This window comes from Halichoerus grypus, chromosome 1 (assembly GCF_964656455.1).
Source record: "Halichoerus grypus chromosome 1, mHalGry1.hap1.1, whole genome shotgun sequence".
NCBI lineage: Eukaryota > Metazoa > Chordata > Mammalia > Carnivora > Phocidae > Halichoerus > Halichoerus grypus.
In genome coordinates, this window is record NC_135712.1 from 11,778,443 (window position 1) to 11,806,388 (window position 27,946).

Here is a 27,946-nt window from a genome sequence, read left to right on the forward strand (position 1 = left end):
AAAGTGGGGGAGTACCAGACTACCTACATCTTAGAGTTGTCCTGAGACTCAACATAAAAATGAAACCATATATGTGGCTTAAATAAACCCTAAAACTCAAATAGTCGCATTAAATAACGCATTAAATAAATTAACCGTTAAATAAACCCTAAACCCCAAATAATCACAAACTATTATTATGGCCACTACCAAGGGGCTGGAGTGCATTGGGAGTAAATACAAAGAAAATAGAGGGCATCTCCCTGCTGTTATGCAACCTTGTGGTTTACTTATAATGATCAATACAACAGAGAGTCTAGAATTTTCCAAGTATATTTGGCCCCAGAACTTTTGATTTGTATTACATCTAATAACACCCACACATTAGGAAACATGGGTTTTGTGGTTTGATTTCACATAGAATGTAAGGTCTACAAAGGCAAGCACTTTGTTTTGTACCCTGCTGTATTTTCAGGGCATAGAAGAGCTGCCTGCACATAATAGGGACTCAATAAAATTTATATTCATTGCATAATGAATATACTTGCCATTAAGCTAGTTTGAAAATAGCCTCTGAAAATAGTTTGCATAGTGAAGTGAAACATGGGTTTTTATGCTCTGCTAGTAAAAGTGTAAATAGGTTAAAACTTTTGAAAAGCAGGAAGTATGGTGAAAATGTAGCCTGGTAGAGAACTTCTAAAGTGCTCCTACCCTCTCACCAACTTGTGGGGCTTCTGGAAATCTATTTGGATGTCATTCTAAGTATGAAAAAAAAAGTTTGCATTTAAGATACTCAGGAGATGTAGTACTGTTTAAAATGGGGGAAAAAAAACACCTGAGAACCATTTGAATTATGTTCAAAAATCATTGAATAATTAAGATACAGAATATCCACTTGATGGGTTATCCTGCAGTCATAACATGCTTATGAAAATTATATAACTTAGAAATATTCTTATATTGTGAGCAAATATTCACAAACCATATATAATTTAGTATCTTTTTTTTCTTGTATTAAGGGAAAAGGCAAGAAACTAAATTATATACGAATTGTAATCCATATATGTAATAAAAATAAATGCAAAATAAAGAACTAACACTGGGGGCGCCTGGGGGGCTCAGCCCTTAAGCGTCTGCCTTTGGCTCAGGTCATGATCCCAGGGTCCTGGAATCGAGCCCCCCAACCGGCTCCCTGCTCAGCGGGAAGCCTGCTTCTCCCTCTCCCTCTGCCGCTCCCCATGCTTGTGTTCCCTCTCTCATTGTGTCTCTGTCAAATGACTAAATTAAAAAAATCTTAAAAAAAAAAAAAAACTAACACTGAGTGTTACTCCGTCAGGCAATTGTTCTAAATACTTTACATATATTTAATTTCTTTATTTTCCTAATAATCTATAAGGCAGGTACTATTATAATACTCGTTATAATACTGAAAAAACGCTGGGAGATAACACACCCAAATATTGACAACAGCTGTCTCTGAGTGATCGAGAAGACAGCAATCACGTTCCTTGCATTTTTCTGCATTTTTACAAGTTTTTCGTAATGATGAGAAAACTGCACTCTAAAAGGGTAAATTAATGAATTAAACTGTGTTCTTATAATATATCTGAACAGGAAAAAGGTTTTTAATTGACCACAGGACCCCTTTATTTCAACCAGGGAACTCCAACCCGTGCTCTGCTCGCCAGTTCTCTCCTATACAGAAGAGAAAAATAAGAGCAAGCTCCATTAGGGTGAAATAGGTTGAAAATCGGCTGTTTTTATGAATGCAGAGAAACTGGCCAAGGCTAGTGTTGGGTTTTCAGTTTCAATGTCACACTTGCTCAGACCCCAAGATAATCTCGGATAATCACTCTGCCCTACCCAGAATCAAGAATTTAGGAAACAAACTGAGGGTTGCTGGAGTGGTGGGGGGTGGGAGGGATGGGGTAGCTGGACGATAGACATTGGGGAGGGTATGTGCTATGGTGAGCGCTGCGAATTGTGTGGGACTGTTGAATCACAGACCTTTACCTCTGAAACAAATAATACATTATACGTTTAAAAAAAGAAGAAGAAGATAGCAGGAAGGGAAAAATGAAGGCGGGGGGAATCGGAGGGGGAGACGAACCATGAGAGACTATGGACTCTGGGAAACAAACTGAGGGTTCTAGAGGGGAGGGGGGTGGGGGGATGGGTTAGCCTGGTGATGGGTATTGGGGAGGGCGCGCATTGAATGGAGCACTGGGTGTGGTGCGCAATTAATCATGGAACACTACATCGGAAAACTAATGATGTAATGCATGGTGATTAACATAACATAATAAAATTAAATTTAAAAAAAAAGAATTTAGGCACTAGAATCTCACATGCCCTCACAAACAAACGAGTCAGTGGTGAGATGAGGGAAGAGGGGGGATGGAGGTAGTGGAGTAGTCAGGGCCCAGGTATTGGGCAAGAAGAGTCGGCAGCTGGAGCCGGAGGGTTCGATTCTTTTTATACAGCGCGAGGAACTGCCCTTGATACACCCTTTGGCGCGGTAGAAAGAAGGGGTAAAGATGCTAATAAAGCTAGTAATGAATGTGAAATTGACCATATGCCACCTATTTATCGAAACGGAAATCTAAAAACTAGGGACAATAACATCCTACAGTAAGGACCATTTAGCAACTCAAGGATTTCATCTTAGGGCGCCGGGCGAGCCCACTAGCTCAATGGGTTCAACCCTTAACACGCACTTCTAAAGACCACAAATCCCAGCCTCACGGCGATCCGTGCGCATGCGGCCTGACGACCTACGCCTACATTTCCCAGCGGGCCGAGCGGCTACGCTGACGCACGCGTGCGCCCTTGCGTTTCTCCCCCTAACTCAAGTTTGACCTACAGCCACCCGGAGAAGATGGCCGTCCCAGCAGTGTCCGGGCTGTCCCGGCAGGTGAGAGAACGGAGGTCCTGAAAACTAGCGAGAGGATCCCTCCTAGGGTGAAACGTACCAGGTCGCTAAGGGCCACCGGGTGAGGCCACAGCTGGGGAAGCGTGGCCGCCGTTCAGCGTTGTGGGGCCCCGCGAGTCGGGGCGACACAAAGCGGCTCAGGCGGCCGTGCCTCCCCTCTGTGGACGCCCGCGGGGCAGGGGGCGCAGGGTGACACCCTTGGGTGGTGCCTGACCTCGTCCCCCGAGCACAGCCTCGGGAAGCAGGTAGCTTGAAGAGCCCGGAGGGGGCGGGCAGGACGGGCTTCCCTGGACCACGAAGAAAGGACACGGCCCACCCCCAAGTCACTTAACTTTTGTCGTTGTGGTCAAACCTGTCAGGGGTCACCAATAATGCTAAGGATTATTTGTAAAGCCCATTTCACATAAAGAAAATGAGATGGAAAGGTTTAAATGACTCGTCCTTGGCAGCTCAGCAGTAAGGGGTAGGTAGAGCTGAGATTCGAACCCACACAGTCACACAGAAGATGGATTTGGAAGGAAAATTCGTGCTCTTTATACTACATATCAACACTATGCTTTGCATGTCATGACACCTTGCAACTTAGGTAAGTTTTCTCTAAGTAATAAAGTCTTTCAATCCCCACAACCAGTTGGTATAGTACACAACAGAACTGAAATTATTTAAAGGTGACCTGTGCCCTTGCAGGTTTTTTAAACAGTGGGTTCCAGCTCTGTTCCTTGGTAGACAAGATGCCGTTTCTCAGAGCCAGGGCCTGTGCTCACATCAGAGTGCTGCAACACTCTGGGTTAATCTTTATTTTCCTATAGCATTTGGAGTCTAAGAAAATACATCTCTTGCACATCATGATTGGAATCTTCCCACTTTTTATTAAAATCCTTGCTCACGGGTGGTAATATAAATGCCAAAAGTCTTGCGTTGGTTTTTTTTTGAAACCTGTATTTCAGCCAGATTTGTGTTTTCTCTCTTACACTGGTGTGCTAGCCTCACCCTGTTCCTAGTAAACGAAGGAGTTGGTGGGAAAGCAAATTTCCCAGGCAACTAGGGATGATTCTCAGTGGGGAAATTTACTCCTAGGTAATAAAGAGCATCATGTAACCTGTGTGATGATAACTCAGAAACTAATAATTTAAAATGTTTTATTATTGTTTTAAAGGTGCGATGCTTTAGTATGACTGTCGTCAGGCCGTTTTCCAAGCTCGTGCGGGTATGTCAGCTTTTGTAATTAATTCTAAAATAGATGAAAGTGTGTGAGTCAAACAGCAATACAGTTAGGGCATAGACTTTTGTATAAGTACTACCTAAACCTTTCTGCATGGTTTGTGGTTTCCAAAATGTGATGTGTGCATGGGGGTAGAGAATGGGGTAAGTTGAATGCCTGGTGTGCGACAGGCCCCTGCATAACCTTTGTGAGAATTTCTTAAAACCCCATTACAGTGATGGAAAGTAGCTGGTCTTCCCGTTTACAAAAAAGGAAACAGACTCTGGGAAAACCTGCCCAAGGTTACTCAGCTTGATCCTAGAGCTGGACTGGAATTAAATCTTTCTCATTCAAAGCCTAAGCTTTCCCACTTCGACCATATAGCACCGTCAAGCTTATGTAGTCATATGTTGATGATAGTGTGTACAAAAAAATCTACAGTCTTTTGTGAAAAATAATTCAAGCATCAGACACTCAGTAAGTTGCTAAAGAGCTCTATTAAACTGAACATTGAGGAGGAGGCACCATAGGGGAAATTTATGATGTTACTATGAAGTATATAAATATATACTTGTATATGTTTCATAAATACCTGTTTTCTTGGCTCTAAGGTGCAACACTGCCTTCTGTCAGTGTTTAAAATCTCCAGTACTTGGAACTGATTAGTTACGGAGTTCAAAGGAAGCATAAGCGCATCTCAGAATTAACGTAACTGATTTATATAGTTAGAGCTGAAAGGGACACCCTGTTTCCTCAGCATCTCGTTTTAAGATGAGAAATTGATAGCCTAAAGATGGAGTGACCTGGCCAAGGAAACAGCCCTGACTTGTTTGAGAATTGCCATTCAGAATTGCTCTTTATGACATATTTAAACTGTTTTGTGCTATAAATGATGTCATTTTTTAAATATAAATATTTAATCCTCCAATTGGCAGTATGATCTTGTCTTAAGTGATTTTCCTTTTCTCTTCCTCCCCTACCCCATCCTTTCTTTAAAGCCACCTGTTCAGGTATATGGTATCGAAGGTCGCTATGCTACTGCTCTTTATTCTGCTGCATCTAAACAGAATAAACTGGAACAAGTAGAGAAAGAATTGTTGAGAGTAGCAGTAAGTAGCTTTTCTGTTCATTACTTACTAATTTCCTTCATATGTTTTTTGCTTTAGTTATTTGGCCATGTATCCCTAATGAGGTATATTATATCCTAAGAGAAAATGGACTACAAAAAACAAAGGAGAGAAAGAAAAAAAAAGACCTGTTTTCTGTAATCATGTTGATAGTGATAGTAGTGGGTATCATTATTCTGAACCTATTGTGTAATAGGTACAGATGGATACATATCAGGATATTAATATTAGGAACCAAGACTTGGGGCTAAGAGAAGAAATAGAAGTCACCTTTGAAAATCTGTTTGTTTTCAGGTATTTCCAAAATAGTCTTTAGAATGTATTCTAACTTGCTTTACTAGGAATTTATGAAGCCTTTTCTCCGTTTCAATTTTTAGTTTATTCCCAAGATGTGAGGGGAAAATGACCAAGCAGAGCACACTGAGCAGCAAAATTAGGAAAGCTGTATGGGCTCCATAATGATATTGGAGAACTGACAAAGATCATGAAGCTTACAGGGGAAAGTTTATTTTTACATTTTTCAACATAAAAAGAGAAAATTAATTGAATTAACAGAAGCCTACTGTGTAACTTAAAGAGGAGAATCTCTGCTGTAATTTTAACTCCGTTTTGTTGCTTCCCCTTCTCTTTTTGCTTTGTGGTTGCCACCTCCAACAGTAAGTTCTGGATTAAAGAAGGAGAGGCTAGTATATATCTCCAGAAAGAGTTTTGCTTTTTTTGGTTTTATGTTTTAAGATGTTCTTGTATTTTTAATCCACTTATTTGTAAAGATTTTTTTTAATCTTATTATTTGGAAGAAAAAACCCTCACAGGCTAGTCACATAGGATAATACGTATTTTGTTCATTTTTCATTTTAAGCTTTTTATCGAACTTTTGTCCTAGCAGGCAGTAATGTTGGCTCTCTATTCCTCTCTTTGTCCAGTTATCTCTACAGATAATGCTTGCGGTCTTAGTTGGTGTGATTATGACCCACACAGAGCCAACGGCCTTACTGTTGGAGACGCTTGGGAGAAGGGTAGCAAGGGAAGGCAGGATCACACATGGGGAATTTGGGAGGTGATAATTACTGCCCGCCAGTTGTCATTTATGCCCATTGTAAACCTGAACAGTGGTGTTCACGGTGGAGAGCGAGGCCTGGGTTGTGGTCATTAGAATGGGATTTGACTAAAACCTGGAAATCAATTAAGACACAGAACATAGAAAGGAGGCAGTTACCTTAAGACGCTATAAAGCGTTAGCAGTGTTCTGGTGCTGAGAGGGACGTGTGACGCTATACAGATGCCACGAGCTGCGGCAGGAAAAGATGAGAAACATGAAGAACGGCATTCCCCTAACACCCGAATGCTTTTCATTTGTGTAAGTCCGCAGTTTTTAGGGGGAAATACTGTTTCTATGGAGTCACTCAAATTGAAGTGTTAGCCTGATAAGCAGCTTGGATTAGAGACAGAATTCTGGCCAGGAGCCGGGGACAAGGGGCTACCGGAGCTGTTTGACCGAAAGGTATCCAGATGGAAACAGCCGTTGGATCGTTGAACTCTGGCCTGATACTAAGGGGAGCAAGGTGCCGGAAGCTACCCTGGGTCACTGAAAACAGACATTTATGAATTAATAAAATGGAGACGCGTGGTGTCTCTCCTGGTAGCTGCACTCACACTGTTTGTCCACTCTCCCTCCCGGACTGACGGAGGCTGCTCTGGAAACACCAGAGGTCTCTCTCGGGGCTCTGTAAGAGGCAGGACAGCGTCAGGATCAGTCTGAGACAGGCCACTGGAAAGGGCATGACAGGGACGCCTCCTTTGCTGTCAGAGCACCTTTTTAGGTCCGCACGTGAGCATTGGCATCACTGGCCTCCTCGTAGTATGTGAAAATCTAGAGTATTACCCATATTAAATGCATTAACGTATGCAGTTCATTGAATCTTTTGGCTGTTTAATTTTTTCTAATCTCTCTTAAAAAGCAAATATAAATTTAAGAACTTTTTAAAGTGTTTTTAAATTCTTTCAAGAAATACCATTATATCCTGTGTAAAATCAAGGTACGGTGTATTCTCAAAGGCAATGAAAATTACTTGATTGTAAATTTCTCTTCATGTGTGCTTGAGTGCTGATTTAATTAATGGAATACATGATGGATAAGAAACTATGTTGTGGCAGTTAGGATCATTTATGCTTTAAAGAGTTTAAGAAATTATTTTTTGGTACTTTTAGCAAATCTTGAAGGAACCCAAAATGGCTGCTTCCATTATGGATCCCTATATAAAGCGTTCCGTGAAAATGAAAAACCTAAATGACGTGAGCACAAAAGAGAGGTTCTCTCCTATCACATCCAACCTGATCAGTAAGTATTAGATGTTTTCCACTGAAGTCCCTGAAAATCTTGTGACTGAAAATGTGGTCCATGGACCAGGAGCATCAGCATCCCCTGCCTTTTGGCAGTGAAGCATCTCAGGACTTAGCCAGCCTGCTAAATCAGAATCTGCATCTTAACTAACTCCCCAAGTGAATTGTTTGTGCGTTAAAGTTTGAGGAGCACTGTCTGAAGGATGTTAAGATGTAAGAAAGCAATTGCAGTCAGTACTTTCCGTCTATGGAGAAGACCAGTGGGATTCACACCAAGAAAATGGTTTGTAGCCAGTGGTTGTACCTCGGTCCTTGAAGACATTTGCATTGTTTGGTGCATTTGGCTTGCTTTTGAAGTCTCTTGGTCAACCAGAATACGAGCTCCAAAGAAAATGTGTTCATGTCGTCATCTTTGAATATAGATGTATGTTAATTTGAGGTTAGATTCCAACCAGAAATAGGAGAATCAGATTGCAGGCTGCGATGAAGATTGCTGCTGCAGACCTGTGAGACCTCCCCCCACGCCCACCTTACTAATTTAGATGTGAATCAGTGCTGGTTCTTTCAAATGCTGAATATACTTTTTAAATAACAAGTTGCGTCGTCTTTATTCACATTCTTGAAGGATGTTGAATATGGCATTTTAAGGCCACAAATCTAAGTTTGCTTTTGAGGTGAATATAATACCTCATGAATAACGTGTTTTGAGTTTCATATTACTAAGACACTTTACCTTTCCCAGATTTGCTTGCTGAGAATGGTCGCTTGAACAATACCCCTGGAGTCATTTCTGCCTTTTCAACCATGATGAGCGTCCACCGTGGAGAAGTACCGTGCACAGTGACCACTGCATCTGTAAGTGACACCCTGTTGCCGCTAGATTTGCTTTGACATGCCATGCATCACATTTTGCATAACGAAAAGAAAAAAACAGGCTGAAATCCAGGAGTTGGTAAAGGTGACTTGTTGCTTAGGAGGTTCGCTTCAGGTCTTAAACAGTTGTGCTCTGGAAGGGCCAGTGTGTATCTTCTTAGTGCCTCCCTAACCAGTGACTACTCAGAAGGACCAAACTAGGTTAGAATATGTTAGGAAGTAGTGGTTATTTTCCTTTTACAGGTTTCAGTTATTTTGTAAATACCTTAGTAAGTAGGCTTCTGGAACTAGAGTGTCTCATCTTCTGTGGTGGTGAATGGGAGGGTGGGGCACATAGGCCCTTTGATCTTGTTGGCGTTGCTGGGAGTGAGCTATAATAATGGACACCATTTTTTGAAACCTACTGTATGCTAGGTACTTTATAATTTATTATTTTAATATCAGGGTTCTAGGTGAGGTAGAATTATCCTTGTTTTATAGATGAGGAAACCCAAGGAAATTAAGTTGCTTGCCCAAGGTGACAAAACATGGAATCAGGATTTGAACATAGGCCTGTCTTTCAGAAGTGCATGTTCCTTAAGCAACACTTATGTCCCCAGAATTAATTTTGTTGATGTCTTAAATACATGTTTCCTTCCTACTGCAGTTGAGTTGGTGCAGGAAAACAGCCTGTGGGGCTTAATTATCAGTAGAGGATGGTAGGTTGGCTTGGAAAATACACAGCACCTGACCTCGTCTAGATTAATATTTCTGGTGTTTAATAGATATTCTGACTCTCCGAAAAAGCACAATTTCAAAGAGACAGTTTAGCACATAGTAACATTTGCACACTTGTAGCTCAGTAGTTGGTGCCACCGAAGCATGTAACTGGCCGAGAATCATTGCCGCTCAGGCCTTCGTCCGAGCCCACTGGGACCGCAGCAGCTCCCCCTGACAGGGGAGCCTGGACGAGGCTTCACCCGGCACATGGTCACACCGTCCCCGTGGCTAAGCCCTGGTACAGGTCACTCAGATTACAAGGACATGATTTTTTTTAAAGGGTGCATATTTGGGGCGCCTGGGTGGCTCAGTCATTAAGCGTCTGTCTTCAGCTCAGGTCATGATCCCAGGGTCCTGGGATGGAGCCCCACATCGGGCTGTCTGCTCAGCGGGAAGCCTGCTTCTCCCTCTGCCACTCCCCCTGTTTGTGTTCCCTTTCTCGCTGTCTCTCTCTCTGTCAAATAAATAAAATTAAAAAAAAAAAATTTCAAAAAAAAAGGGTGCATATTTTTGTAAAAGTTTTTTAGAACCAGCTGTTGCTAATGCTTTTGATGTTGAAACTCCTTGGGTAAATAAGTTTCCACTGTTTAAAAACAAAACAAAACAAAATTACTCCTTGATTAATGACTTAGGGCATAGACTATGGAAATAGACTGATGGCGAATATTGGAGCAAGTGGGACCTTCGGTGAGTTTCTTAACCACTCCGAACATCCTTTCTCTCATACGGAAAATGAGAGTAAGAACTGCTAGCTGCCCAGAGTCATCTAGATTCCAGGAGATGGTGGGTGTAAAATGCCCGGCACCTAGTATGCATCTCAGTGGAAGGTGTGCACATACTTCCAATTTCTCTAACCTTGGAGGCTCAGCAAATAATGTTTTGATTAAACACTGATAGACTTGGGACTCCTGGGTGGCTCAGTTAAGCATCCGACTCTTGATTTTGGCTCAGGTCATGGTCTCAGCCTTGTACAAGCCCCTGCTTCGGGCTCCACGCTCAGTGGGGAGGCTGCTTGTCCCTCTTCCTCTGCTCCTCCCCCCCCCCACATGCACTCTCTCAAGTAAATAAATAAAATCTTAAAAAGCAAAACACTGATAGATTTTTACAGCACCACCCCCCCACAAGAGACATTGTTAGATCTTTGCAAAGACAACACTTTCCTGCTAGCTTTTGGACTCCTGGATGGGGGCCCCCTCGGATTTGTGACAGGTGAGAGGCCTCTCCTTCAGCCAGACTCATCCTCACCTCACCAGGAGTAAGAGCGGGGGGCGGGAGGAGCGAACGCAAGCCGGACGCTCGCTCTGTCAGAGTAGAGTCCTGAGCTGGCCCCGCCAGGCGCTCCGAGAGGTGGGGCGCGCCTCCAGAGTTCTGCTAACTCTGGGTCTTAAAGGTTCTAGGACCAGGTTCAGCTGCAGCTTTCCATCCAGGGAACCCGTACCTCGTGCCAGGCCCTCAGGGCTGCGCAGAGAAGAGGCCTGTGTCCGCGGGCATCGTTCGCTTCAGGGTCTTCCCCCTTCCCTGCATCTAGCTGCACTGCTGGCACCAGGCAGCAGGGACGGGGAGGGGGTGGTGCTGCCGGGCGTCGGCGCTGGGTTGGCGTGGGCCGGGGCCCTGACTGCCTCCCAAGGGCCCCCCAGTGGCTCCACGCAGGCTTCACCGGCCGGTCTTGCCGGTGTGTGCCAGGGAGATTCTCTTCTTTTTCTTTTACTGTGGAAATTTTCTGTTGTGCTTTGTCTAAATTTAAAGGATGGTTTTGTCCCCTTTTAGCCTTTAGATGAAGCCACTCTTACTGAATTAAAAACAGTCCTGAAGAGCTTCCTAAGTAAAGGCCAAGTCTTGAAATTGGAAGTTAAGGTAGGTTTTTAATTATGTCTCGTATGTCTCCTCAGCTTGTCTGACACTATCGAATGGCTATAGGAAGTGAAAAATTAAATCTGATGATATACCCGATTGCTTATAGTAGGAATTTTACATTTTTGACTTAAATGATTACAGATTCCATTCACAATTTGACTTCTGCTTTTTTCTAGACGTAATTGTAACACCTTAATTTGTGCAGCATGTAGACTTTTCAAAGCACTTTTCATCTTTCCATTTGATCAAGAAATGTCAGTGCTTTTTCACATTTCCAACCTGTTTTCTTTTCTAGACTGACCCGTCAATCATGGGTGGAATGATTGTCCGTATTGGAGAGAGATACGCTGATATGTCTGCAAAAACCAAGATTCAGAAGCTCAGCAGGGCCATGCGGGAAGTTTTCTGAAAGTGTTGATTTTGTCAGTGAAAATTCCTAAACTTGGAGCAACAATAAAATGCTTCCTGAACAGAACATACTGTTTACCGTCTTTTTTGAAGTGGAAATACAGGGAGCCTTATTTTTATATCTTTTTTTCAGAATCCCCCTAGTTGAAAGGTTAAAAGGCCCATTGTTTGGAGATTTTAGTTTGTGTAGATTATTCTTAGGAATTTATGAAATCTTGTGTCATTAGGAAAAACAGTTAAGGGGTGCCTGGGTGGCTCCGTTAGTTAAGCGTCTGCCTTCAGCTCAGGCTGTGATCTCAGGGTCCTGGGATCAAGCCCCACATTGGGCTCCTGGCTCGGTGGGGAGTCTGTTTCTCCCTCTTCTTCTGCCTCTCACCCCTGCTTGTGCTCTGTCTCTCTCTCTCAAATGAATAAATAAAATCTTAACAAAAAAAAAGAAAAAATGGTTAACATTTTTTGAGGCCTTTTATGCCAGGCACTGTTAGGTTCTTAAGTTATCTTACCTCATGTCCTTGGCCTCTGAGCCCAGAGCCTGGGGAGGGGCTGACCCTGCAGGTAGAGTTAAGACACCAGCAAACCAGGCCAGTTACTGTCCTGGAGTTTCCACTGTCCGTGCCCATGTCCAGTCAAAGATACCGGAAGTGGTCTCTGAGCCCCCAGATTCTGTGCGGGTCAGGACATGGGCACCATGCTCTCCTTCATGCTGCTTACTGGCTTCTGCCGAGCATGGACCAACACCTGTTGCTGTGTCCTCAGGTCCTGCGTCTGTCCAGCGGATTGGGTCTGTGTTAGGTACTTGAGACAGGGCCAGCTTGTGCTCATCTGATGATTCTAACAAGTACTTAAGTCCTATGTATCTTGTTTGGACCCCAAAGTGATTTATCTGTAAGACATAGTAGTCTATTAAATGTAAGGCATTAATGCTTTCTGTAAAGGCTTTCAGATTCTGGCCAAAAAGATGTCTTCATTCTAGAATCTACTAGAAGTATGCCGTTAATCTGCTAACAGGCATTCCTTCCCTCAATCGCACTGGGGGCAGAGGGCCAGATGAGAGAGCTGGGCACTCCGCAAAAGAAGCCCACAGAACAGCAATCCCAACCCCCATGAATGTCCTCGACCAAGGAATGGCCAGGAGGCTCGGCCCGGAGTAGGGAATCGGGACGTCCTCTCCCGCTGGAAGCGGCTGTTCAGTGACAGCGACACTGGTCACTGAGGTCACTTCTGCCCGTCGGTCCTGCCGATTCGCAGAGGCCCTTCCAGCCAACCAGCAGGCCGGCACGACCAGTGTTAAGAGTCCTGTTCCCACCAGCTGGGACCCGGCACACAGGCAGTAACACTTGTCCTTCTCTGATGCCAGTTAACCTGTGATTGGATTCCTCCGAGACTTACCTGTGCCCCAGGCAGCCCTCGCACTTCGGGGTGTGAAGTACGTCCTGACGGACGAGAACCTTTAGAGTACCTGGTACGGGCCAGGCACAGCAATTTTCACTGCCCACACCACCAGAAAGTTCCATAAGTAAGGGGATAGGACACTATCTGCAGTAAAGCTCACGATGTAGACTTCGCGGCTCTGCACCCTGGGACAGGCGCCGGGTGGCTAGGAACATGTCCCGGGGCCACCGAGTGGGTGTGCGAGCAAGCCTGCGCTGCTGCTCCCAACCTGGGGGGCACCCCAGCTTCTCCAAGCCTCGGTCTCCCCTGTAGATGGGAGCGACAACGCCCACTTCCAGAGTAGCTGCAAGAGGGAAGCCAGGTGACGAAGAACTTAGTAGAGGGCCTCAGAGATGTAAAGATGTCAGTAAACATTAATTACTGGCTCCATCACCTCCAACTTCCCTGGGTCATCTGACCGCAAGGATCGATTGATGAAACACAGCACTCACCTGACTCGTGGTCACGTGACAAAGCCCGTCTGGTACTGCCCGTCAACGTCTCAGGGCCTCAAGGGCTTGTCCAGCGCTCCTGGTTCCTAATAGAGCTCCATCGGTCCTCCGGGGAGACCTCTCCCCAGTAAAATACCCTTGATCCTGGCAGAACCCCCCCCCCCAATAGAAGATGCAGCTTTGGAGACCACATCTTACAATTTATCACAACCTTGTGATACAGGTGGGATAGACATCACCCTACGTTCAAATGAGGAAAGAGGTTGAGGGGCCCTGGGGTGTGCCCAGTGTCCCGGGCTTGACCGGCTGGTGGATCAAGTCCCCGAGCCCCGGTCTTTCGCGCCCCATTTCATGCTGGTCCACCACGTCTCTGACCATAACCCTGGCACGTGGCTTCCGTCGCTGGAGCCAACAGGCAAAGCAAATCTTAGTTGAGTCCCTATGTCCCTTCCCTCTCTGTACCTAAGATGCTCTTGATTCACCCCTTCATCCAGGTCAGATCTTCCCTACATTTTCCCTCCTGGCCTTCCAGAGAAAAGTGCTCCAGACACCAGTTGTTTCAGGTGCCGGTTCCAAGGTCAGCCTCCAAGAGAGTTTGGACAGCAAACTGATTCCCTTCCTAGAGCTACCCCCGGATGGGCAGAGGCAGGTCAACTGCAGCTCGGAAGTCCTGCAGGACATGACGTGGCCTGGGGCCATCCTGCACCCTCGTGCTGGGACCAACGTGCCCTCCAGCTGGCATGACACTGCCCTCCTGCCGATCATGCTCGTCTGAAACTCTGGCTTCCTCCCGGCCAACCAGCTACATAATCACCTGACAACTGACAGACACCTCGTTGGGGCCTGTTGGTACTTTCCCAGAAGCCAGGAGTGCCTAGACTGCCGGTTGGCCCCCGCATCTAGTCACCAAACTTTTAGCTGGGCATAGGGCCACCCAGCTAGGGACTGCATTTACCAGTGTCCCTTGCAGTACCCGACCAGGGAATGATGTTCCAGCAGATAAGCAAGGGGAGGAAATGATGTGTGGGTCTTCCTGGATCGACCTCAAGAGGAACCAGCTTGCAATCCTCTCAGGAGATCCCCTTTCCCTCTGGCTACATGCAGACGACAAGGTGAGAGGGGGAGCAACCACACCCCAAGATAGAGCCTAGTGATTTCAGGGGCGGGGCCACCCTGCCCAGCCAGACCTTGGACCTCTGGGCCGTTAACGAGAAGGAGAAAAACAAACCTCCCTTGTTGAAGCCATGGGATGTTGGGTCTAAGTGCCAGCAGCTGAGTCTGTGACCTGACCAGTATCCCAAGTCCCCAAGCCCTGTCTGCCTTCGTCCTAGCTTGCCTCCTGACTGCAGCCAGCCCCACACGGCTCTAGACAGAGCGTGACACACGTAAGTCACTGTAAAGCCACAAGCTTCTAAGACACGTGGCGGCTGATGGACAAAATATCTTTGGGAGAACCTTTCGCTGTAACACTGCCCAAATCCTTCAGATCAAACCCAACAACCTTCCTGTTGGTTAAGCACATAGCAACAGGGGAAATGATGAAATGCTTCAAATACTGCCCTATGTGATCATCAGATCATCGGCGGGTTACTCTACCCACAGATCTGTGTACAACGGTATTCATGCAAGGGGAAAATTGTAAAGCAACCTAAAGATGTCTAACTATTCGGGATTGTTTAAATAAATTAGGATACATTCAGACAATGACATACTATGCAGGCCTTAAAAATCAAGTTGTGGAAGAATATATATATATATGTATATATATGACTTGAAAGCAATCAATAAAATAGTGAAAAGATTTATATAAATTATGCAATTGAACATTGCCTTGCATAAGGGAAGTGCTCAATGAATATTAGCTATTAAGTAGTATAAGAGCATCTTGGGGCACCTGGGTGGCTCAGTTGGTTAAGCATCCAACCCTTGATCTCAGCCCAGGTCTTGATCTCAGGGTTGTGAGTTTGAGCCCTGTGTTGGGCTCAACACTGGGCATGGAGTCTACTTTAAAAACAAAAACAAAAATAGCATCTAGCACACACACACACACACACACACACACACACACACAGAGCAAGAAAATACAGGAATGATGAGCATCCAAATGTTAACATTTATTTTTGTGTGGAAGAATATCTCCATTAAATGATTTTAATTCCTTTGTACTTTTATGTGTTTGCTGAATTTTCAGCATTAACAAATATTTCTATAATTAGGAAAAAACAATAAATATTCTAGAATAAAACATTTCCTTGATTATGCTGGCTCCTAAATTGGGTTAATAGGTATCTATTCAACACATTTTACACCGGTGATTCCTTCCACCTTCTGAGCTGTGCAAGGGGGACCTTGTCAATCTCAGAGAGAAGTAGGTGTAGTTTGGAAAAGAAATGCAGTATTTTCTCTGTTTATGATGAGATTTAATTGATTTTTTAAACCTCAAGAAACCAAGGGAAGGGCATAGGATTTTTATGTTTATCAAAAACAGGGCCTCCTGGTTTAAAAAGGGTGAAGACAAGCTATTTTAGTGTGCAAATTTTTTTTAACGTGCTGTAACAATTCAACTGGTGTTCAAGCCAACCAGAGAGCTTACAGGACTGGTTCATATTCAGAGAAATCAGTGATGAAATAGGGAAGAATTACCTAAAAACCAGATTACAAGAAAATGCTATAAATCGTCCCCTAAAATTCAGATAACAACAAAATTCAGTGTTGGGTTTGCTAATGGCACCCAGAGTTAAAACTCAAGGTTCTGAACACAGAGTTGTTTGTGTAGGAAACTTCTCGGAAAGCCAAAGTAATCCTCTGAATGTCTTTGTAAGACAATCTTAGCTTTATGTCCCCCTGTCAGCACCCCTTGTGTTTCTTCCCCTACACCTCACAGACTTCTCAAATTCTCAGAAGTAGTCAGTACTGGGAAATCGAGTTCTACCTGGTACTAACATGTGTCTGAAGAAAGCGTGGGAAGGGTTGTTGGTTTGGTTTGGTTTTGCATAGTTTTCCTTCCACGACTACAACCTTACCCGTGGGAGAAGGAAGTGCAGGAAGAGAAGCCATTTACAGAGCTATCTGCTTCCTGTCTGCTCAGAAGGGAGGTGGGGCAGAAAGAACCCAAAATAATCCACCGTAACAGGGTTGGCTTTCTCATTTTATTCATGAACCATGTGAATTTAAACCATCCAGGTCAAAATGAACACAGAGCTGTTTTGAAGAGATTGTTCTTTTTTAGGTTCAAGATACACAGGAATAGCAATCTGTATTGATGTCGCTACTGGTTTAAGAAAAAAGAAAAAATCAGTTACCATAGTCTGAATCAGTAAAATTTAAAACATTTCATACATAATAAGGTGCCAAAGGAACACTCAAACAACAGAACTAACCTCATCTTCCTTTAAACAAACAAAAAAAAGCAACCTCATGTTTTGGCCCTGCTTCATCAAACCTTAGACAGATACATAATTCTACAGTTTATAATAGAGTCTAATAATGTTTAGAACTCCATGGACATTACATATCAGACAATAGAGTCTCCCTTCCATGGAAAATTAAGCAGTACCATTATTTGGCAACAGAAGTATATTACAGTCAACAGGACATCCATGGCTGGGTGGGGGTTGGGGGTGGCCTGGTCTCAGCCCCGCCCCCACCCCCCACCGGGGAAGGGTTGTGAGGAGAGCAATATGCCACCAGCACTGTGACCCACTTGTTACTAGGAACACAAGGGACTCGTGTCCGACTGATACATTCTTTTCCAAACAGGTAAAGGCGAACCGGAGTGGCTTGTAAGCTCTGCTGGGCAGGACCCTCACGCTCTGGCTTTTCCTGTCCCCCAAATTTTCAAGACAACTAGGGCCCAAGAAGCAGCTGACTGGATGACTCATTCCCACGCACAGCCCTATTGCTGCCCCAGCCAAGAGGGGATGGTGCTGAGAAAGGGCAGCACCTGTGCTGGACGGATGGACTAGAGCTCGTCTGGTTCTGCTGGCTGGCCTGGGATGGTCTCCCCAGGCCGAGCTTGAACAAGGAGATCTCTGAACGGCTCCATCTGTGGGAACAGAGTCGGTTACATCCATATAGTTCCTCAAGGTGATTTGCAGGTTCCTTGTATGACTCAACAGATTCCAGGAAGCTTCCAGAAATCACAGCTTCCCGCCCCCTGAAGTCCAGGAAATCACGTGGACTCCAGTGTTCCCCAATCTCAGGCTTATCAAAAAGGGACTCCAACTATTGGTTAGCAGCATCAAGAAGCACACAGCTAACTGTCAAAAGACATGCTGACAACCCAAGGCTCACACTCCCCGCAAATCCCCGCAAGCCATCGGCCCTACGCTCTCCCTGGCAGGGACCCAGACGCAGGGCCCCCGTCTTCCCAGAAACTGGCTATTTTCTCCACTGCGTCACTTCTGGTCTGTCAGGGGAGGCCAGACCCCCAACTTGCCACCTCCTGAAATGACTCCCGAATGCATCTCTCAGCTGAGGGCTTAGATGTTGAGTTTCATAGGACTGTGCATTCCATCTCTGCACAGGGAGCCTGCAGGGACATTCCTGGTGGCCAGTCTGTCCCCTAGAAGCAGCCTGGACTTCTCACCCTTTTCTGGGAAGGAGAAGAGGAGGAAGGCCTCTTACCCCTGGGATCTCCACAAGGGCATCTGAGGAGGCTGCTCGGCACTGCCTGTGTTGTGTGCCCAGAAACAGCTTAACCCAGACGCTCCACACTTCGTTCTTCAAAACCCGGCCCCCCCCCCCCCCAGCTATGCGACAGGTGGGGATGGTGAAGATGCTCCAGGAAATTTCATTAAAAACGCGAACACCAAAGGGATATGCCGAATCTATCCAGGAAGAGAGCTGTGTGTAAAGGGTGATCTGGAAGTCAGGGGCGGGGCACCTCCCTTTATGTTCTGAAATCTCTAGAAGGGTGTTTGGTTCAGTCTTGAATTCCTGACCAATCTGCCAGAACTTCTGGAAGCTTCTGTGGCACATGGATCTGATGGGAAACAGGCTCTCAATCCTCTTGTCCTTCCTGACACAACCACCCTCCAGAATGTGACCTATTCAAACCAAGGTCCCATCTGAGGTCATAGCTACAGGATGCTTGTCATTTTTTCACACCACCCATTTCACTTCCATTAATCGTATTCTCTGCCCCCCCAAAAATTACTTCTTTGAATTTCTAACATACGCAACTCGGATTTTCTTTTGAATATAAGAAATTTAGTTGGGCTGAGCCCAAGTAATCTGATTAAGCATTTTCTACTCCTGGTTTTTAAATTTTTTTTTCTATAGTTCTATGCACTTAAATTAGATTCCTAAAATACTCTCATATACATACAGAAAAATAATCTCTCAATGACAAATCACATTTTACAATAACAAGTTAAATATTTCGCCTACAGAATCTGTGTTAGTTTATGCAACATTGACCAGCATAGCCTCTTGCATACCATATATACATTTAGTCAGGGACATTCCCATGAACACACAGCAGAGATTTCAAGACAAACCTTTTGAAGAGCATAGCTTTTTCAGGTTATGTAGTGGAATTCTGCATTTTTCTTAGCTGGAAACTGTATCAAATGCAGAAAACCAGATGCCAAGAGCCGATTATCATACACAGGACATTTTTTGTTGTTGTTGTAGATTTCTCATCTATATACATGTATTTACACGTATGTTGACCACCTACAGATGTGAGGGTACAAAGCTAATGTAGCTAAGGCAATACAACATGAATTACAGGATCGCCAACTTCCCTATCTACACAGGGTTACAAAGTTAGGAAGAAGGGGGCTGGGAGGGTACAGACTTCAGCTAGCTGGGTTTCAGCTGACATCATCTGAAGTTGGATTCACAGTTCAAAGACACTTGGGCTATTGGCAATGTGTGTTTCAAACGCACGTGTAAAAGTAAATATCATCACCAAAGATCTTGCCAGAATATCTGCTTTCCGACACAGTGACTATTCAGCAGATGACGTTTGAAGGATGCTGATTTATAAAATGCCCATCAAAATATTCGTTCGTGAAAAATAATGCCAGCACGATGTTAATTAAATGCCTGCAGAAAATATTTTCTGAGCTTTCAGTAGTGTGGAAGATTGCATTACTCGGAAAATCAAAGCTCTAATTTGCCATTTCATTCAAAGTGAGGCAGTCACGTCCACAAAGATGAATTTGCAATGTCTGTGCAACTTTCTGTCAACATTCTTACTTAGCAAGCTTTATAATCCCAGACGGAACTGGGGAACAGAGAGGATTATTGCTCTGTGTGTGTAGACATGAGACTGATTTGCCAAGAGCCAGCAGAACTGCAAAGGTTTTGGAGCATCCGGCCCAGCGCAAGAAAAGGAAACAAGAAGCTGCTTTGTGAAAGAAAGCGACAGCCAGCGCATGGAAGGAGGATCAATTCCAAGATCATCTGCCTCCAGGAGGTTCTACAACTGGAAGCTACTCCCACCGTGGGTTTTTTCCTCTTTCCTGACCTCGCCCGGCTCCAAGGCCATCCATGCCACCCTACAGAGAGAGCCCAGCTGGGAAGCCCTGCCTCACAGCCGCCTGCGGACCCCGCAGCTCTCTCTCCAGCGAGTGGCCTTGGACCAAGCAGCGTCCAGACCCCGGGGAAGGGACATGAGCATGTCCCCCAGCCTCCCTGTCACCTGGATGGTCCCTTGAAGGCAGAGGCTCAAAAAGCCTCTCTGTCCTACCAAGAAAGGGGAGAAAAGTCCTCAGTGGCCAACTGATGATCAAAAGGAAGGGTTTTATTTCGAATTAATGGGTTAAAGGCTCAAAGGCCTCTGGACACCTTGCGGCACGCCCTCGCGGCGGGGCCAAGAGATAGGCGGGTGAGTCCCTCTCTGGCCCTGGGGCACAGCTGTTGCCTAGGGGCTCGGGGCTTGTACCCTCTGATTAGTCTAGACCATTTGAGCTTCTGTGAAATAAAAGCAGACATTTTACAAAGTACCTCAGCCCAGCTCCCCACAGCCTGCCAGGGGGCTTACCAAAGACAGACGCCAAAGCCCCACCCGCTGCAAGGACCCCCGGAAACCCCGGCGGGCCCAGGGCCAGCCCCCTGGGCGTAGGAGCCGTGCGGTCACACGGGGCCGTGGCCTTAGAAAGGGCCACGCTGAGCTTAATTCTCCACTGTCACCGCCTCCCAATTCTTAATAATTTTCAACAAGGGGCCTCGAATTTTCATTTCGTAGTGGGGCCTGAGAGCAACAATGGGAGTGTCAGACCCATCTGTCTCCTTGTGCAATCCACGTATCTTCATTTCTCCTGGTGACACACAAACACACACATATCACATGAACACACACTCGTGCACACCACACACACATACCACACGCACCGCACACAGTCTCACACACCAGACCACAGACACACTCACACACACCACAGTCTCACACTCCTACTCTCCTCTCACACACCACACACTCACACACCACACACACACACACCACACACTCTTACACACTCTCAACAAACCACACACACCCTCTCACATACACACCGTACACATTTACACACACACCACGCAGTCACACTCACACTCATACTTCCCTCTCGCAGACCACACACACACTCTCAAACACACACCACACACCTTGTCACACACCACACACACACACACACACACCACAGATACTGTCACACACTCACGCTCTTACTCTCCTCACACACAGCACACACACCACAGACCACACACACTCTCACACACCCCATACTCAACACCACACACACTGCCACACACCACATTCGCATACACCACACTCACACTCTCACACGCACCATATACATACACACTCACACCACACACACCCATCCGCTCACACACACCCCCCACGCCCCCCACACAATGAGCTTCTGTGTCCCCCACCAGTTCTCCGCATCTGAAATCTGGGAAGTCCCCGTAGAGAAGACCTGACTTCAAGAACCCTAGTGGGAGAGGGCGCCTCCCAGTGGGGGACACCTCCAACTTACACCCGAGACCCCCAGGGGGCTGAATCTCAGGGAGGGGCTTTCACAGAGCAGATGCTGGAACGGTGGGAAGGCCGAAGACCCCCTCCCCCGCCCCCCGGACCAGCCCCAGCCCCAGCAGCAGAGAGCGGCAAAGGGTCCCTAGGTACCCCGGGAGCGCTGAGTTCCCGGCCCACGCCGGCGCCAACGTCCTGCCCTCTCCCGCCCCCAGTCTCACCACCCTCGGGCTGGCCCCGGGATTTACTCGAGAGCCGCAGTAGGGGGAGCCAGCACCCCGGGATCCGCCCCGGGGGACCCGCAGGTTTCCAGCAGGGAGATCGCCCCCTGGTGGCGACAGTGGGTAGAAGGGCAGCCGCGGGCTCCTCCACCGGACGCTGCCAAGCCACCGCCCCCCTTTCTCTGGGTCCCCGATCACCCTGTGCCCGAAGGCCCCTCTTCTTTTTAGACAGAAAAACAGGAGGAAGTAAGCTATTTGAGCATAAGAGGAGAAATGCAGAGGAACAGGGTTTTAGAAACACAGCCACACGGGAATGTTTTTTTTTTTAAATGATAAAAGTACAAAACCAGTGTTCCTAGAAGAAAAAAATCTCTATTCCTCCCACTGCGTAAAAAGAAACCCTGGTTACTGGTTAGTTCTCAGGAAATATCAGAGAAACGCTCCATTTTTTTTTTCAAGGTTGACCAAATGAGCCCACTTCTGAGCACAGTTTTACTTGGTGGGCTTTCAATACTAAAATAGTCACACAATTCAGATGATAGTAACAATAGAAGCTGGTATAGAAAGTAGAAGAGAATCCTATTAAAAACAACTCACAAAATCCCTGACATACAGTAGGGGCAAATTTACCCTGAAATACGACAATTACATATAGTGTCCAAAAAAAATCACTCTATTATGTGTGTGTTATCTGGTTCCCCAAGGCCAGAGTAATGAGGGTTCCTCTTCACGGAGGAACTCATCTGCCTGTCACTGATATAATTATTTAGAGGTGGAGATGAATTTTTACAAGCATTGGGTGTTATTTAAATAACGTAAAATCAGATCCACAACTAGGCCACGAAAACCACAGAGGCAGGCCACCTCCCAGTCCCTAGGACAGTGGCCTGGAGCAGGATGGGGACTCCCTGAATCAGAACAGTATACTATTAGCATTACTGACTCTGATACTAAGAGATCACAACCCAGAAATAAGACTTCCCAACGTGGTGGCATCTGGGTTTTAATGCTCTCGAGAGAAAGAGCTGATAGACGTTTCTAGCCTTGCGGTGGAGTAAGATTTCCATGCTTATCAGGAATAGATTCTGGCTCCTACAGATATCAGGTGATGTACCTTAATCGAGCTGGATGACCTACAAACACATCCTGGATCTGACACCAGGCAAGGTGAGGAAAGAGGAGTTCTAGAACTTTCCTTTCCTCTCGCTCAAATAAACAGCTGTTTTCCAAGTACGATCAACACGCCAACTTGATTTACAGGATATGAAGCGGCCCCCACCAAACATGCTCAGGGCACTGCCAGGAGAGTCCCGGCAGGAAGGGGCATGTCAGCACCTCAGGGTAGGAACAGAAGGAGGTGTGACTTTGACCAAATACCTCATAGGGCAGCTCTGACACAGCGTCTGAGGGCTTCACCACGTCACTGGTTTCTGGTGCTGCCAACTATGCTTTTCCCTGGTAGGAACTCAGGTTCCTATACCGGAAAGCAAAGAAGGAATATCCAGGATCCTTTGTTTTCCTCACCTCACCTTCCAGCACAGGAGGCTCTAAATTAGAGAGCAGGTCCACCTGGAGTAAGCAGACCCTCTGCCAACCTCACATTCACCTCAAGTCGGAAATGACCCCGCTACCTCTAAAGTATGCCGATGTCCATTTCCAAGTGCTCCTGTCTGCAGGAAGGTTCATCTCCAACCTCGAAAAGAGAAGGCAGTCAAAATAAAATAAAAGGAAAGAAAGCACGGGAAATAAAATTTTAAAAACCTACTAGCTGTTTCCAGTGGAAATTCTTCAAGTTGTTACACGCAAAAACAAATTTTCTTCTTATGAATCAAAAAGTCCACCCAATTCAAAAAAGCTATTTGGAGTAGAGATAGAGAAGGCTTTTTCTCCTTCTACAAAGTAGTGGCAAGCTCTAAAATATACTCCCAAATCTCCAACCTTTCTAATAAAACCAGAAGCACCTCATCCATTCCTCCCTTGTTCTCTAACCCCACTGGATTCTAGAACACTCCCAGTCTGTGTGGTCACTGGCTTATGATGGCACCAGCCAGCTCCCGGAGAGACAGCCCACCTGCCTGGCCTTGGACGGCAGCCCTGCAATCACCCTTCTCCGGCAGCTCCAGCACCTCATCCCCTGGCCCCAGTTTCTCAGGCATCCCTGGTGACCCTCGCCTAGAAGAGTCCCCCTTCCAGAGTCAGGCGAGCCTGGGGTCTGAATGGACAACACCCTCCAGGCTCTCCCGGTTACAGCAGACCTGGTTCCAGGAGATGCTGTTGCCTGCCTATCTGCCAGGTGACACATTATCAGCCAGAGACACCCTGCCCCGGAGGGACTGGATATGGTCTGTCCCTTCAGGGGAGCTAGCCTACAAAAGGCCCCAGTCCGAGGGCTCCTGAGCTCCGCACACAGCCTGTGAGCAGAAAAGCCCCTTGCTGGGCTGGAGGTCAGTGCGGCTCAGAGAAGGAAGCTTGCAGGGGCGTCCGGGGGGCTGGGATCAGGATGCCAGGATACTGTGGCCTACAGACACCCTGCATTTAGAAGCACAGAGCTGGGAAACAGATCGCTTACTGGAAAGAGATGTTTCATCTCTTTGAAAGGTAGCCCAGGCAGCCAAAAAGGCAGAAGTGGAAGAATAGAGGTCAAAGAGATCCCAGGTGCTTGGCTACATATCTCTATCCCCCCAACATGACTCCTGAGTCACAGCTGGATCTGAGGGCCGGATTAACTCATCCATATGTAGGCTCAGTTGCAGTCCAGATTACACCAGTGAGGACAAGGACACCAAGCCAGAACTACTACCCTGGAGGAACATCTCAGGGATGCTCAATAGTCACTTGGGAAAAAGACACACGCTGCTTTCTCATGCTACATGAATTCTGATCATGGGACGCTGGGAGTGGGTGACCTCGCAGACCTGAAAGGGTTACAAGATGCTTGTCACTGTTCACATCACATCCTACCTGCGTAAATAGTGATGACCAGCACGACACACGAAGAAAGCCAATGAAGAAAAGGTCTCCCTCCCAGAAGGAAAGGGATTGGAATGGTGATCCAATACTACCCCATTTACCCATCGCATACATTTTGTCTCTACCATAGACCATGTCTTTCATAAATACACTGAACAAACTGGATTGGTTATAGAAAGAGGAAAGCGTGAGTTGTATGTCTATTTATAGATTTAATTTCACACAGTTTCTTAACAACGTCAGAAAATATAAACTTAAAGTATTCTAACTATATTTTCTTCTGGGGAGTGGTAAACAAACGCATGCCTGAAGTAAAACTGGGTCTGTAACAGTGTTCAGTTGAAAGTTTCTAACTAAAGGGTGTATCTGTTTGTCTTAAAAAATACTTGTCTGTTGTTCTTGATACAAAATTCTACCGCTATCTTCAATAAATAAATAATAAAGTGTTTCTTAAAAGTATGAAATGTAAACTTTGTTGCCCTTTCTAACACACACACTTTTAAAAATTGCTTGAAATATGACAGGGCTCCTATGGGAAATTATGACACTATGCATTCGGTTCCCAGCAAAGTGGAGACTCGGCCACTATGTTGATGCTACCCTTTATAAAGCACTTCTACAACCCTAGTTAAATTCTAAGGACCTACAATCAAAGAGAACACCGTCTAACACAGGAAAGCTAGACTCCAGTACCAAGAGAACATGCAAAGAACGTTTCATGACCACAACAAATTGGGATTAGGAGGACATTCACATGCGAACAAAATATGACCCACACTTTTCATTAGCAAATCAAGTTATTATCTAGTTAACCAGCCTATCTTCTGGTGTTGAAGGGGGAAAAAAAATCAAAGAACTCAAACCAAACAGCTTGGCACATGGTCATACACTCCGGACTCTGGCAACAAGCACATGTATTTCCATTACTGAGGGGTTGGTTGTGTGTGGAAGAGGATGGGAGAGAGTCTTAGGTCTTCCTCCCCTGATTTGTGAGGCTTGGATACTCCTAGAGCCTTTTCCCCACCACATAATGGAGTTCCTTCACCTCTTTCCACCCCACTTCCAGACTGTCACTTTTCTTTTCACGTCTTGGGGACGTCTTTCTTGGGAACATAGCAAAGACAGCTGCTGGAATTTCCCATGACATTCAGGATCCGGCACATTCAAGCGAAAACAGGCTCAGAGCTGGTCACCAGCAATTACTCCTGTTGGGAAACATCATAGGACCTCCAAGCCAAAGAGAATTTTCCAACTGGGCTGGCAACCAGGACCCAATGACATTGTAAAGTAGCCTTTCAGGTGACCTGTGATGATCTAATCCAGCAGAATCTAACTTTGTAGATAACAAGCTTCCTTAGCCATCTTCCAAGCATGCTGGAAATCAAAACTGAATCACCTGATAGTAGCTAGTGATAGTTTTCACTGGCTTCTATCAATAAAAGACCTGGAGGGACTGGAATGGCTCTAACAATGTACCTGCTAGAATCTTCCACAGACCAGCTCTTCAAAGAGCTAGCGCACTGGCTGATCAGGAGACCATCCATCTCCCCGAGTGATCATATCCAGGGCATCATTTCAAACAAGGTCCCAGTGGGGGAATGAGATTCTGGAGCAGCGGCAGGACCTTCATAATTATTTCTAAACACACGAAGGACTAGGCATTATAGATCAAGGGGCCTATTCGGGGACTGGTGGAGATAAGAAATAGGAGTGTTACATGAGTTCTCCAAAAATACAGACATTGCATTTATAAATCTAGTTTACAGTAACCAGACCCACGCCTCAGGCCCAGGGATGGACCAGACTCCCAACTGAATCTAGCTGGGGGCTCTGGGATTTCAAAGCCCCTAGAAGCCATGATGAGACCAGCAGTGAGGACAAAGGAAGACACAGTTTTGTTTCATAAAATGGGAAGTTGATTGGGGGTGGGGGAAGGATTGTCGAGAATTATTCCTAGAAGTTTTGAGGGGCCTGTCTTCACGGTCCCATTGCCCTGTGGCTGAACGTCAAACAGTGGTCTTAGGTAAGCCACACCATTTCCAGATTGCACCTGCCGCCGCGGGCTGGAACTCGGCCAAACACACCCACTCCCTATGGCTCATCAAACAACTGCAGGTCCAAGCGGACCACAATCTCTCCTGTGGGAACTTCGTGTAGCAGGAGACACTTTGTAACTGGACCCTTGGAACCCTGGTCCTTCTTGATGTCGGCCACACGGATCTCTGTCCGACCCAAAAAATCTGCAAGGAGAAAAAAACACCCTGCTCAAAGAGAGAATTCCTTTACTTCAAGGCACGTGTTTGGCATATTGGGAATTTCTCAGCGAATTGAGAAATTCGCTTCTTCCAAAAGGGAGTTAGGTCCGTTTACAGGAATCCATGAACTACAATGACAGAGCGTAATTTTTAAATGGAGTACAAGGCAAAAAAGAAAAAAGGACACCAGGGTGGGGACAAAGGTGAGTCTAGAAGAACGTAGGCAAAAACGCAGACTATGACTTTCCCTACACCTGGGGACTTCCGAGTCCCGGGAGGCAAGGCAACCCCAGACGTCCTATCAGCTGCACAAAGATTGGAAAGTAATATCTCCCTGGGTTCGGAGGCCACTTCGTGGTGTCACATCCTTTTCAGAAAAGTCAGGGACGGTGAGCGAGGGCTGCTCTTTCCTATGCCCTCTGCATGAGCCAGAGAGCAAATTCGAGGTGTGGGAGAGGAGGCTGCACGCCCGGCGCTCTCGACACCACTTTTCATCAGATACTGAGCATCAGTAGAAGAGCAGATGTAAATATATTTGAACATGTTTTAAATGCTAGGCAATTATAGGACGGTGTTAAATGGGCCTCCAGACCATAATTCCTTCATTTATTCATTTAGGAATTATTGACTGGAATATACTATGTATGCTCCTGTACAGGAAATAGCCTTCTTTCAGGGGCCCATTTAAAATGTGAGAATTAGGGGCGCCTGGGTGGCTCAGTCGTTAAGCGTCTGCCTTCAGCTCAGGTCATGATCTCAGGGTCCTGGGATCAAGCCCCGCGTCGGGCTCCCTGCTCCACAGGAAGCCTGCTTCTCCCTCTCTCTCTGTTGCTCCCCCTGCTTGTGCTCCCCCACCCACTCTCTCTCTCTCAAATAAATACATTTAAAAAATCTTTAAAAAATAAAATAAAATAAAATGTGGGAATTGGGGGTGCCTGGCTGGCTCAGTCGGAAGAGCATGCAACTCTTGATCTTGGGGTCATGAGTTCGAGCCCTACGCTGGGTGTAGAGATTGCTAAAAATAAATAAATAAGCTTTAAAAAATAATCAAAAAATAAGATGTGGGAATTTTTCTGGTGGACAAATACAGCTTAATTTTGTCCCTATGCTCATTGCGTGGAAATAATCTCTGATATAAGAACAACATTAGGATTTTCGATTTATACCCTAGTGGA

At 45.9% G+C, this 27,946-nt stretch overlaps 2 protein-coding genes across 9 annotated transcripts in view; one reads left to right on the forward strand and one right to left on the reverse strand.

Annotated features, from left to right (window-relative positions):
• Positions 1 to 2,770: 2,770 nt before the first annotated feature.
• Positions 2,771 to 11,540, forward strand: ATP5PO (ATP synthase peripheral stalk subunit OSCP). Of its 4 annotated transcripts, none has more exons than XM_036080424.2 (8): positions 2,781 to 2,893; positions 3,361 to 3,497; positions 4,068 to 4,118; positions 5,111 to 5,221; positions 7,448 to 7,577; positions 8,322 to 8,434; positions 10,979 to 11,065; positions 11,361 to 11,540. In XM_036080424.2, exons 3-8 carry the CDS (start codon positions 4,083 to 4,085, stop codon positions 11,472 to 11,474), a joined length of 591 nt encoding a protein of 196 aa, XP_035936317.1. In that variant the 5' UTR covers positions 2,781 to 2,893; positions 3,361 to 3,497; positions 4,068 to 4,082; the 3' UTR covers positions 11,475 to 11,540. The 4 variants fall into 4 exon arrangements, with proteins under 4 accessions (XP_035936315.1, XP_035936317.1, XP_077932651.1 ...); XM_078076525.1 differs by having other exon boundaries at positions 2,845 to 2,893; positions 3,366 to 3,497; XM_036080422.2 differs by lacking the exon at positions 3,361 to 3,497 and having other exon boundaries at positions 2,771 to 2,893.
• Positions 11,541 to 16,493: 4,953 nt separating this feature from the next.
• Positions 16,494 to 27,946, reverse strand: part of ITSN1 (intersectin 1) — a 219,645-nt gene continuing 208,192 nt past the window's right edge. For all 5 annotated transcript variants that reach the window (XM_078076859.1, XM_078076839.1, XM_078076849.1 and 2 more), the window contains one exon: positions 16,494 to 26,756. In XM_078076859.1, the coding sequence (XP_077932985.1) occupies positions 26,608 to 26,756 (149 nt within the window). In that variant the 3' untranslated portion in view covers positions 16,494 to 26,607. The remainder of the gene's footprint in view (positions 26,757 to 27,946) is intronic.